This window comes from Pygoscelis adeliae, unplaced genomic scaffold, assembly GCF_000699105.1.
Source record: "Pygoscelis adeliae isolate BGI_AS28 unplaced genomic scaffold, ASM69910v1 Scaffold47, whole genome shotgun sequence".
NCBI classification, from domain to species: Eukaryota; Metazoa; Chordata; class Aves; order Sphenisciformes; family Spheniscidae; genus Pygoscelis; species Pygoscelis adeliae.
In genome coordinates this window covers 614,196-627,775 of record NW_008825255.1, presented here as the reverse complement: position 1 = coordinate 627,775, position 13,580 = coordinate 614,196, and the positions used below count along the sequence as shown (strand labels likewise).

The 13,580-nt window shown below is 38.0% G+C and overlaps 1 protein-coding gene across 1 annotated transcript in view; it reads right to left on the bottom strand.

Annotated features, from left to right (window-relative positions):
• Positions 1–13,580, bottom strand: part of C9 (complement component 9) — a 19,124-nt gene that overhangs the window by 4,060 nt on the left and 1,484 nt on the right. The window contains exons 2-7 of the mRNA XM_009329452.1: positions 9,598–9,691; positions 8,776–8,923; positions 7,002–7,149; positions 5,185–5,323; positions 3,764–3,982; positions 1,090–1,330 (exon numbers count right to left, since the gene is read on the bottom strand). Of these exons, the coding sequence (XP_009327727.1) occupies positions 1,090–1,330; positions 3,764–3,982; positions 5,185–5,323; positions 7,002–7,149; positions 8,776–8,923; positions 9,598–9,691 (989 nt within the window). The remainder of the gene's footprint in view (positions 1–1,089; positions 1,331–3,763; positions 3,983–5,184; positions 5,324–7,001; positions 7,150–8,775; positions 8,924–9,597; positions 9,692–13,580) is intronic.

The window sequence follows — 13,580 nt, the reverse complement described above, 5'->3', positions numbered from 1 at the left end:
TATATTTTATTGGAATTTTGTCTTTCTCAGCTGCTTATCATTTGCTCTTTCTATTTGCTAAATTATTCAATCCTCCCAGTCTCTCTCTCCCAACCTCAAACACATTTCTCCACTCCTTTTCCTCATAAAGTTAATTAATGCCACTAATTTCTTACATGTACTCTATTCCCATAAGTTCTAATCCTCCTCTATCCTCTACTGCCTCCAACACCTCCCTTCTGTTTATTAAACTCAAATATATTATCTGGAACTTCACTTTTGTGTTCAGAAAGAATTTTGTTTAAGATTGGTACTTAAAAAAAAAATCCAGCACCACAATCTCCAGGTGGTGAACAGAGTAATACTAGGATAGGTAAGTGACGTTTTTGCTCCATGTCCCTTTGCATAGTCTGAACATCTGATAGTAATATTGCTGGTGCTGCATGCAGCAGGTACTTACTTTCTGATCTCCAAAATCAGCATGAGAATTGCCTTTTCTAACTTTATTTCAGAATGATCACTTTAATCCATCACAAAACTACATATAACTAAACTGCACATGAGGGAGGATTAAATTAATATTTTCCTATCTTAACCAGGGCAAGAAAAATTCCAGTGTGAATGTTAAAGTCTATAGCAATAGTTTCAACACACTCAAGTGCACAATGTGATTTCTAGGAATTTCTTCAATTTATTCCTTATTTTTTGCCACCACCATACTCTTAGATTGATTGTACCACAAGAAAGTAACAACTAGCAAACTGGATTTAAGGTTTAGGCAGATTTTCTAGGCATTTGGGATCTCTTGTGAATCATGTCACACCAATTAGTATTGCTAATATTTTGAAGAGGTTTGTTTAAGGTTTTTTTCTCAGTTACAGACTTAAAATACAGATTTCAAATAACTTGGAAGTTACAAAGACTGACTCTCATCTCTGTTGAACTCATGTAATTCTGTAATGTCACTGGTGTGCCACAAGCAGCACACACTCAACTTGTGCTGTTTTCAGTAGTGCTCCATATACACAAATTTATTCTCATACATGTCTTTGCATGACTGGAGATTTGGTGGTAATCTACATACCATAGCAAGGCCAACAGAATGCATACCTATTTGAGACATAGCGTAATTATCCAGCACATACACAAGTTCATATTTTCCTCCTACAGTTCCAGAGACTGCATAGTGAGTTCCATAATCTTCTAGGAATTTAAAATATTTTCCCTTATCATATTCAGCAGGCAGAAAGTTTAGATCATCAAGGAAACTATCTGTGAGACGGACATCACGACTCCGCATTTGGAATCTTCCCAGCTGAATCTTTCCTTTTACATGCAGAAAGGTTTGGTTCTGAATGCAGGGAGAAGAAAGCAGATGAGGGTGCCATTCTGGTATGCAGCACAGCAAGAAAAACTGTTCTATTTTACTTATACAGAAACTGCAACACTTTTAAACATGGTATTCAATCTAGTGTTTTGGAACAGGGACAAACTTGTTTAATTGAAATTAAAAGTTCTCCAATTTAAACTGAGGAAGCAGCAAGAGATTTAGATGATTTCAGTTCTTCCAGTTTTGCAGAACTCTCCCCTTACTAATTTCAGCAAGCCCTTTGTGATCTATTTGACAACAAGGTCTTCTCTTTAAGTACAATATCTACCAAAAGCGCCTTTCTGACTTTCATAACATTGAAAAGTAATTCCATATGGCTTGCCAGATAACAGAAGCTGCCCACCGAGGTCAGCTGGACTTTTGTCTTTGTTTATAGTCAGAGCAGAACTAAGTTCTCTCTTCTTTTGGATCACTTCTCTGTTATTCTCGGACAGTGGAGAAGGAAGGGCACAGCTCCAATTAAAAACAAAAAAAACCAGAATAACATTGTAAAATGAAAATTAATCAGGAAAAAATCCCTTTGAGGGATTTGACCCATACATACATTATAACTCTAGCTTTAGTGACTGATATTTTCATAAATTACACTGCAGATGGTTTTATATCATAATCTAAACTAGGACCTAGCTGCTGCCCGTAACACATGACATCTTGTGAAATAGTTGCACTTAAGGCTCTAAGCAAACGCATGCCTTCCAAACCCCATTATTATCTGCGGTACTTATGCGACTCCCTTAACAGTAATGCCTAACAGGAGATATGTAAAAGGGATTTAGCAACTGACCATCACATTAGCTGGCACCATTTAAATGATCTTAAACTGCTGACTCAGATGCTGCTTAGGACTGGCAGAAATCTTCAAGCATCTAAATCACTGTGAGGAAATTTTTGTAGGTGCAAATATTGCTGCCATCCAGCATGTACAAAATCCCTTACTCTCCTGGTGTCCCCAGGTTGCTCCTGGCTTTAACTTGCAGGTGAATCCTGGAGGGTTCTCAACCAGGGACTGCCACTCCACTAACCTGCAGCAGCGTGAGTTTATAGTGATAGACCTCTGCCGGTGACAGCTCATGACTCATTTTCTGAACTGATCTCTGAGCAAGAATTTGAGGCCAAAACTCCTATCACAAGCCACTAGACTATAAGTAGTCTGCAATATACCCTGAGTTACAGAACTTGATTTTTTGTGTCTGTGGAGATGAATGCTTTGAGATTTAAATGTTCAACTTCCGTCCCAAGAAAACTCATGCCAATACAAAGTCAGTGCTGTATGTCAGCTTCTCTTTATAGTACAGATCTTTCTCTTCAGTATTATTTTAATTAATCAGTTATAAAAGTTATCTTAGTTTTCCCTTATATCCATTTGATCTCCAGTGCTCTGAGGGGATCCTAGAAAACAAGGCTGACAAGAAACTTGAAAGATTGAATTAGTTGGGGCAGATCTGTTCTTCCTTGCATGTGGTGCCTTTCAGCACTATGGAGTTGATGTATCTTGTACATGATGGCATGTTGCAATCACAGACTTTGGCATATATAGTGGGAAAGGGTTTATGAGCCGGTTGGTTAATTCCACTAGCACCCAGCTGCTGGATTAGGCCATAGTGTCTAGCATGTCTAGTATCACTTTTTGTGGTCTCTCTCTCTTTGACCTCCCTAGATGCTATCTTTACTAGTCAATACAATGGAATAGGGCCTTTCCTCTGTCTCAAAGGGCAGGTAGCGTGGTATGGCTTGTGTGCAACCCCAAAATAGGCTTGCTTTCTCCAGACTGCCTACTGGGAACATTCCCTTCAAACATGCTGCAGGGGACCACAGGATGGACATTGCTTCTGAGAGCATGAGAGCTAGCACAGACCAAGACCATGGCAGTGTGCTAGTAAAACTACGGATTATTGTGTGCCAGCGCTAATGCCCATGCCTCTTAGCCCAGGCTAGTTTATTAGTACAAGCATACCCAAATGGCTGAGATCTGACCTTTCAGTTATTATTTTACATGTCTATTTTGTGTTTACCTAGTGTAGGCCTACTCAGTGGCAATTTTTATCCCAGGACTTGTCCTAATTTGCCCACACTGCACTAGATCAGAGCTGCTCTCTAATCAAGATGAAATCAGAGATCTTTGGCCCTTTCTAACATCAAGCCCCTGTTAAAGATGGGGGTGGTTGCTAGTCAAGGGTAAACAGCGCGAAAATGAAGCTACATTTGATTATCCTTTGGCCATGTCTGAAATCCTAACCCTAGTATTGCCAGTATTTAATTTTTGTGTATAAATGGCAGAAAAGCAGCAGGCAGCTAGAATACTTAGAAAGATTAATATTGTATTATTCTAACACTGTGTAAATTTTACTGTTTGTAAAATAGTTACATTAAACCCTTTAGCTTGATTAAACTTACCCTTTCTGTGGAGCTTTTCAGGATAGAACTTAAACTTGAATTCTTGCTATAGAGATACTTGAACTTTCCTTCTAAACCATTTTTGTCACTTCCTTCAGTAGGTGTGTATTTCAGAGACAGGCCAACACTGAAGTGGTTTTGTTTTTCTATGTAAACCTCTCGTAACATTGTTACACGATCATAGTAGAACACAGATGTGAAGGCTTTGTCTGCTTTTGTCTTAGGAAAGATAATGAAAAGGTTGTATAAGAAAACAAAATGGGCAGTAATAGAAAAATCTGCGTAGCATTTTGAAGTTGTATGTTTTACATAGCTTAGCAGTACATTTTCTTACAGCTCTTTTTTCTTTTAAAAGAAAACAAATGGGAATACCACCCCCTCCCCAAACCACCTCATCTGGATCAGCTCAGTGGTTCAAATCTAAACAGAAAACCGCAGTGACAGTATTTCAGTGAGTGTTAAATCTCAGCATGTAACACTATCAAAGTAATTTATGTGTGTCAACAGTTCCTTTACATGTAAGGAATAGTAGTCTCCAGCTCCTTCCTAGAACACAGACAAGATTTGCTAATAGGTCTCGACATCTGAAATTAATCAGAATTATGATTTTGCTTTCTTTTCTTATAGCAGACAATAGCTAATTCAGAATACCTATTTTAGTGTTGTTTATTTTGGTATACTTTAGCAGAACATAGTGTTTTAGTAACTGAAAATGGTTATGCATCAAAATCAAATATAAGCAATGATCTCTGGGTCAGACTTACTCATTTTGGGCAGGATTTGGTTTAATTTGTCATTGTTCTATGAAGCTCCTACTTACAGTGATAGGCAAAGCATTTGGTAAGCAAAATACTGCTTTGATTTCTGAAATGCATCTGATATTGATGTTTCTAAGATCATCAACAGTTTTGGTGTTCAAACTTCACTGGAAGTCATAGTCTGAATCTCAAAAGCCTATTAGATTTTTTTTCAGTGGGACAGAGAAAGTCATCACTGATTAGAAAACCCAAGCAGGACCAGAGTATCATAATCTTATTCCTGCCTTTTTATCAGCGTCTTTTGTGTGTCCTTGAAAAAGTAGCTTGATTGTTGCTTTACCCAGTAAAAGTTAAGTGTCATATTCCTTTCTGTACATCTGCTGTTCATCTCATCTGCTCATATTGTAAACATTCTAGAAAGATAGTTTCATTTACTAGGCACAGGTGCAGCAATGAACATGTGGGAATTTGTCTGGTGCAACTGAGCTTAACTGCTAAAGCAAATGATAATGTAACCTGTTTCCCTCTGGACTTTATCAAAAGCTTGATGCTAAAAAGCTGCTGCTGCCTGATTCAAGAGATACGTTGAGTCTTCCAAAAGGATGTCAGGATTCATCATTCAGTTAAACACACCCTAGTTTGCACGGAAGGACTTAGACTTACATCGTAAGTGAGAACACCCACGTTCCATGGCTTGCGGTAGTATGTCCGTGTGTTTCCATCACGCACCCTTTCACAAAGACCATTGAAAAATTCGTTGTTAAATGGGCTGGCCATTGGCTGCATTCCTAAAACATTGATTCTACAAGAGAAATACAGGAGAGGTTACGCTTCAAAAAAGGAGGTGTCAGCACCCATAGCCTGTAGACAATGGTATTATTACTGGAAAAGCCAGATTCTATAAGAGATGGAGACTATAACTGTGGAACTGAGTCTTGCTTCATTCGCAGCAGCTTGCCTCATCTCTTGTGGTCCTCTCATCTGTGTAATGGAGGTAATGATACATCTTTTGTAAAGCATTTTAAGGGCCATGTTTGAGAAATACACAAATAAACGATAGATGTTAAACATCAAACACAGTGAGAACCTTAGGAATAAAAGGAGGTAAAAAAAATTTCTTCTTGACCAATATATTTGTGAGGAAGCATTCCTTATAGGTTTAAAAGGGACATCTCAACAGCTACTTTTAACCTGTTTTTTTCATAACTTATGTTAGTTTGTTTGCTGGTAGGGACTTTGGTATCAAGGGTGTACAAGATCCATCAAATCTGTAGAAGGAACATACAGCTACTCCTAGCGTTGTCTTTTCTCCCAGGGTGTGACCTGGTGGAGTAAGAGAATTGTCTGGAATGGAGGAGAGGAAATCTGAACCACTACAGATCCAGAGAAGCGGGCATATCGGCTGTACAGCTCTATGCAGCTACATACCAATGTACAAGACATACTTCCAAAAATAACTGCTCCTTGGAGGATTCTATCTTTTTTTTGCCTTTCTATGTCTGTTTCATAGATTTGAATATTTTCAGTATTTCCAATATTTATGTCTGATACATGTCCATATACCTATCTGAGTGTAGACAGTGGTTATCAATTCATCAAAGTCGCTAGCGTCACTACTGCACATCTATACAAGATTTTCTCATGGAAGATTTTAGTAATGGATTATAATAGAAATAATAAAGAAGCTAGTTCTAAAAATGCCTGAGTACCTGGCTTACTTCCCCATGCTACAAGGGCAGCATTTTTTTCTCTTGCGCAGTAATACTATTATCAAAATTAAATGACAAGGATGCATCCTTTTTATTTATACACAAGGTGGTGCTGTAGTATACTTTCATTTTCATTTGTTCCAGTTTGGATAGCTGCCTTCTAACTCGATTTGTAGATAAACAATATGTCACACTTTCTTTTTGTTTGAAAAGAAAGAAATCCAGAAGGGTCTGAGAATAGAAAGATTATTTTTCGACTTAGATTAATGAGGAAAACTCCTGTAAACAACAAAGGTCTGGGAAGTGGAGAACGCAATACTGGAAAAACGCTGCAGGCAGAGTGTTGTTGCAGTAAGGCATCTCATTGTATAAATAATCAAGATATATTTTCTTCCTTTTAGACATGCATGTTAGTAAAGGAATTGGGAATGACTGATTTGTTATGAAATATCAATGAAAAATATCTATGTATCTATAAGCTTTACATTTAAATAATAAGTATTGTAATATATTCATGTAACTTCTATATATGATTCTGTGTATTAACATAATGATTGATTTACACTGTCTATTGAAATATTTTATCCTCCCGAATTATACAAAACAGTAGTTGCTCTTCCAAAAGCTACATAGCATTTCTGAATACAAATGCGAACATGATTCAGATTCCACTTTTGGGAATGTCAGTGCACCCCAGTGTTTTCAGCTGGCTTTGGAGACAGTCCTAGACTCTTCACAAGGCCCAATACTACTTTTTTCTTCATTACATACCCTTGCCCTGCGGCCCTGCCAACTTCAGACACATCAATATCATGGTTACGGCATGGTGATCGTGGCTCAGATTCACAGTTATCTTCATCAGAAAAGTCTCCACAGTCATTATCTACATTACACACAAGTTGTCGCTTTATACATCGACCTAATCAAAGAATAAAACATTGAATGAATGCATTTTTTTTCCAAGATGGACTTTAAATGACACCCCCAGCTACACTTTACTGAGATCTTCCTCTTTGTATATTTCTATTATTGTCACGAGGAATTAGAGTCCTACAACCTGCCTCCTTCAAATGAAAAACCCACACACACTACTATATTTACTTATGAGTTTACTAGGATGGCAAAGAAAAGTAAGTGACAGGAGAACTGCTGTCATTTGCAGGAAGTGGTTACTTCCTGTGATTGTTTCTATGTTAATCTTTGATTATTAGTGTTGGGTTTTTTTAATTTGTGTTAAGAGAATACAGGAAAATATTAATTCAATATTAACAAAGAATTATTTCTAAATTGTTTAAATTGTTGCTATGTGGACTATGTTATTTGGACACTGTAGTGTCCAAACTATAGTGATTTATGTTCTAAAGCAACAGTGAAGTAGTAATTCTCCTGAGGTTGTGTATCATGTGTTTTACAAAGACTTTTTTTTTCTACAGGATTTAAAGATTTGGGGTAAATTTAATAACAACAACAACAACAACAACAACAACAACAACAACAAGAAGTAGTAATACAATGTATAATAATAAAATAAAAATAAAATATAATATATAATACAGAATATATAATATGTAATATATATAATATAATAATAATAAAATAAAATAACCCAACAACACTTGTTGATATCAACTGCGTCACCTGTAAGTACCACACAATGGCTGTGAACTAGTAGTTAAACACATACTTTCTAATTTTACTTTCTCTACTTGCACTTCACAGTATTTGAGATAAAGACAATACTGACAACGTCTTGGGTCTCAAAATTCACTTACCATCTTTCCTTTTCTGTTTTGACTAGTTTTATTACTGTCATCTTTTCCTGTTTTATTTTGATTTATGATGAATCTTGAACACTACATTCATTCATATGCCATGAATGTATCACTTTACAAATTTACATCCTACTTTGGATCTAGAGGCATTCTGGTCTCCAGCTAGCATCTATCATACTGCTTCGGTCAGTAAACACTGAGCACTGCTCAGCAACAACGAAAACATCTCTGTATTATCAACACAGTTTTCAGCACAAATCCAAAACATAGCCCCATCCTAGCTAGTATGAAGAAAATTAACTCTAACCCAGCCAAACCCAGCATATTCCCTATCCTTTTTGTTAAAATTCCTTCAGTCCTAGTTTTTCCCAGTGATTTTTCATAAAACATAGTGATTCTGTAGTAGGTGGAGCAGTTATGCTAGAAGAAAGGACACTCATAGTACGGTCAGCTTTTAACCATGGAGTAGAAATTACAGGAGAAGAATTTAAACTAGACACAAATTATAACGGGAGATGAGAGGAATGTTGTTCATGCTGTGGTTTTGGCATTGTGGCTCTGCAACCCACCTGTCTACACACTGGGGACTCTGTTTAAACCCTAGCAATAAGGCACTGCTTCAGGAAATCATCCCCAACTAGAAAAGCACTGAAGCATACCTCTCTTTTTGTGTATGTATTTTGCCTTCAATGGAAACTGATTTAACTTCTTCACAGAACTAAGTAAAACGTGAGTTACTGCATAACTCACTATGGCACGAAAACAAAACCTACCAGAATTGCATTGAAAGTCAGTACCACAGTCTGGTTCTGGTTCTTCAGGACAAACTTGGCTGGTTTTACAGGTTTGTGTATCTCCTAAGGTCTCCAGGCATGGTGTTCCACCAAACTGTCCGAATCTTTCAATATGTCTAGAGCGAAACTTGAAGGATATATAACACTATTAACATTTCTTAGAGAGAAAAGAGAACTACCAGAACTGAAGGATTTCCAGTTGAACTTAGAACTTTTCAAAATGAAGCATCTTCGGTGAAATTTTTGGTTGAAAATCCATAGGCACAGCTCATGATGTAAAAAAAGTGTACGGGAACATTGAATTAATAATAATGTTGTCACAAGTATGTAGAGATGCTTATTTTTCACTATTTAGTTTATTTCACTATTTTCATTATTTTCAATTCAGGAAGGAAATGCATCACACATCTTTTGTATGTTTTCAAGTCTTTCATTTTTTTGAAGCCTCGTAAGAACCCCCCTAAGAAAATAAAAATCTGCTTTTGACAAAAAATTGCTTTTTATTTAAAAAGGGAGGATGTATTGAAAAGTAATGTTCTTAATAGAAACATCCACATGGCCAAAATAGATAAGTTCTATCAACAAAACATTTTGAATGAAAATGCTTGACCAGTTTTGTACATCTGGATGTAGTCTTCTCTCACTCTCATGGATTCAGATCTGAAATGATTATGGGTTTCATCAAATCATGAACATACAACATTAAGAATTGCAACCTGATATTTTCCCATAATCAAAAGGCAGACAGATAATGTCCCTTTGGTTGTGGCTTTGGAAGAAAGACTTCCAACTATAGCTTACCCTTTGATAGGTGCATGGGTCACAGGGCCCCCACATGGTCCAGCTGCTCAGCTTACAATCTATTGGAGATGGAGCATTCAGCTCTCTTGTTCCCCTGTGGAAAGCTTTTTCTGAAGAGCTGTCAAACAAAACATTCCAGTACAGTCCTGGGCAGTACACTAAAATCACATGTGAGTTTGTATTTAAACCATAGACCAGTATTTTGGAAGCATCTTCAAGCTGTTTTCTGCTTCACTTTCATGGCAGTACTTGGTACTTAGGTGTATAAACAGTTGCCTAATCTTAAATTCTTTGGTGGTTTAAAATTACTTTGAAGTGGTTAAAAAAACTTTGAAGACTTAATAAGCCAGCTCTTTTCCCCTTTTTTAGATCTTTGTGCATACTCATGCTCTTCTGGTGGGTCATGTTATTGAAGAGAATCAAACAATAACACACAGAGGACATCTGCAGTTCCCCTATTCAGACAGTGGCTGCGCTCCCCATACTTAAAGCTGAAGACAAAGGCACAGCAGCACGTCTGAAATAGATGTAACCTCAATACATGCCTTTGTGCTTTTTTAGCTTATTAACTTTAATGGGGTTGCCCTTAAGCCTAGATAAAAGTTTAAATGCTTTCCTGAGTTGAAAGAAGGCTCATAAATAAAGGTATTATTTGTTACTAGCCTGACTTATATCGTTGGAGAAACCAGACAAGGGTTTAGCTATCTAAGCGCTCTTCAGCTTGCCAGGTTGAATACTTTGCCAGTTAGGCCTATATTTTCTAAAGTGACTCTTCATTTTGGTCTCCAATTTTAAATACCATGAAACTCCTGGCTCTCAGTAGGTGAAAGGCCACCACTTTATAGAAATCGAGTTTCTTTAAAGCACCCACAGTTAGACATTAAAAACTGATGCACTGTAGGATGACTTGTTAATTTTAAAAACCAAGGCCAATAGTTTACTGGTGACCTTATCTTCACAGCTAACAATGCTGGAAAGCAGAGGAATGGAGGAGCATTGTAGTCTAACTTGCCTGATTTGCTCCCTATAATTTCTTCCAATTTGGCCTTACATGCTGAGTATTCATCCACTGTGAAGCAACTCTCTCTCTGCATCTCTCCAGGTTAGTGTTATTGCATCTGCTCTACAATGGGACCTTTTTTGCTTAGCCCAGCTGGTTGGCAGATCTGCAGCTCCCGCAGTGTGATGTATGGGCTTTAGTCTCAGGCACGGCCTTGCCCTCCACTCTTTGACCCCCTTCCCTCGTACAAATATGTCAGGAGTCCAAACAAATGTAACCTGATTCCACAAGATTGAGAAATCTGCAGTTTGGACAAGGAAGATATACCAGTTAGTTCAGCTTTCTGGTGCTATTTATTGTATGTTCAGGTTACATACATAGTAAGTTATTATTGAGACACTAAATCAACCTATGTCTCTTTCCAGCTATTGATTCTTAAGCAGCTCAGGGATCACAGGGTTGTTGTGCAACCTTTTATACACTCAGCTGACCCTGACTGGCTCTGATGCCTCAGACTTCTGCTGTCACATGCAGCAGCAGTAAACATACACCACAGCTGCTGCTGGAAGTATCTGTTATCACACACTCCCACTGTCTTGCCTGCTGCTCCTAAACAACTCTCTTCCCAGAAGTCTCCTGACCTCAGGCTAGGTCCTGCAGTAAATGGATCCTTGGCTGAGAATGTTGCTTTTAACAGGTGGGATTCTGAAAAAAGGAAACAGTAAAAAGCACAAATATGCCCAATATCTGTGGACAGCAGAAATGAGATAAAGAATTAAGAACTGTCTCCATATGATAGGGACCTCCCAAACTCTTAGCTGGTAGGGAAGTGTGAAGCTTTGCTCTGTGCCTGGCACCAGGATTACTGGGGTACCTGATAGAGGATGCAGATCCAACCTTGCGAAGAGTCCATGTTACACAGAATTCCCTTTCACTAATTCTCTGGTGGACTCTGAGCACCTCAATCACTACCCACTGGCTGGCAGCTGAAAGTGCTGGGAACTTGGGAGATGGCATTGAATACCTGCCTTGTTCTTACACTACACCCTGAACATCCTTTAATGACCACTGTCAGGAATAAAGTAATGGATCAGCTGCCTCTTTGCTCTGACCCAGAAAGACTGTGATTAGATTAATCGTGGTACTTTTACTCTGAGCCTTTTCTTCTACTTTCATATGCCCACTTAGAGGTCAGCTTTCTTTCTCCAGTGCTGTTGAGGTTTACAGATCCCAAAACACTCTGTGAGGGGTGTGTGTGTATTTCAAATATTGACTAAGCATGCATGCTTACATACATCAGAATGATACTTCAGCCTGGGAACAGATACAGTTTTTTCAAATTGTAATTCCATCTGAAGTTGCACTGCAGTCACACTTGCACTGTGTTATATTAAGGTTTATAACTCAAAAATAAGAAAGAAAAAGAAAGAGGTATACCGCATCTCTCAAACTTCGTCGGAAAAGGCTAAGTCCTAGAAGGTAGTTATATCGAAGATGGAGGCACCATGCAGAAGTTACTTCAGGGGAAGTGCCATCTCACTATAAAAAAAAAACTTTACCATGAGAACAATTAAATATTGGAATAGGTCACACAGGGAAATGGTAGAATGTCCCTCACTGGAAATATTCAAGACTGCTTGACAGGATCCCTGGATTACCTAATCTAAGGCCCTGCTTTGAACAGAACACTGTACAAGCTCTCCAGAGGTCCCTTCCAACCTAGGCTTTTCGATGTATTCTACAGTTCTATGAAATTCTGGAAAGTTGTAATGTATTTGAAATTTGATTGAGCCCTCCAGCCTCTTCAAAAACAATTCCTTCACCTATAATTAGCTCATCTTACAAATACTTCAGCAATACTACAATTTACTGTAACTTCATAATAAGCAGGCAATGCTTTGAAAAGTTGTTGTACAGTATTCTATTAAATATTTTTCCACCACTCAGCATGACAGTAACATCAACAGAGGAAATGAGTGAAAATCTACTGGTCTGGCAAATGGATGAGAATCAGCTTGTTCCTTCCTGTATCTGTAAAGATGGCTGCATATATGACCTTCCCGTCTCCTTATTGATGTAGGACTGTAAACCTCTGAGTAACAACACCTATTCTGGCATCTTGGGTTGAAGACTGACAGGTTGTCCTTAAAGATAGTAGGAGTGGGAACCCTTAGACTCTAAAGATATATTGAGGCACCTAATAGGATTTCTAAAGGCAGATGGCTATCTTATTCCTAGCAATTATCAGGTATTTAGGTACTGTAGAAGTTTAAAAGTTCAGAAATGCATTTCCATGTAAATTATTACCTTTAAAATGCAGCCAAAATCCCTTGCAGGTAGTAAGAACGAACCATGAAGAGCAGTGTCTAGGAGGAGTGCCTAAAGAAGCGATCAGACTGAAGCTAGTACAGATCCTAAAGAGTCTCCCAAAGGTTCCTATGTCATTATTTTGAGTCTAAAATAAAAATCCCGGACAGGAAAGGCTGAGTTGAACTTTTCAGTGCAAATGGGGAATTCTTGCCATCACCTGTCTGCTAACCAGAGTTGATGGTAATCTTTGAGCTGACTTTCAGGTGGCACAGGTTTTCATGTAATCCCAACTGAGCAACTTCTGCAAGAATATTCATTGAGTGATGTACACACACCCCTGGGGCCCCTCTATGTTAGAGTACATGATTTGCCGCAGATCCAGCTTTAAGGTTTTGGATTTACTTGAGGTTAGAGAAGAAAAAAAAATCAGAAAAAGCTCATTGCAAGTGAGTCTCATGAACTCTGAAACACTAACACTGCATCCACTATCCAGATTGATCTGGAAACTCAAAGGGACACATATGGAAAGAACATTTTATTCAACAACATTGTTTAGAAAAAACAAAGTTATTAGGAAGATTGGCAGGCTTGCCACCTCCACATTAAACCTGGGAAGAAAAGGTCACTGAAAAACCATGCTGAAACAGGAGATATTAAGTCACACAATTTAAAT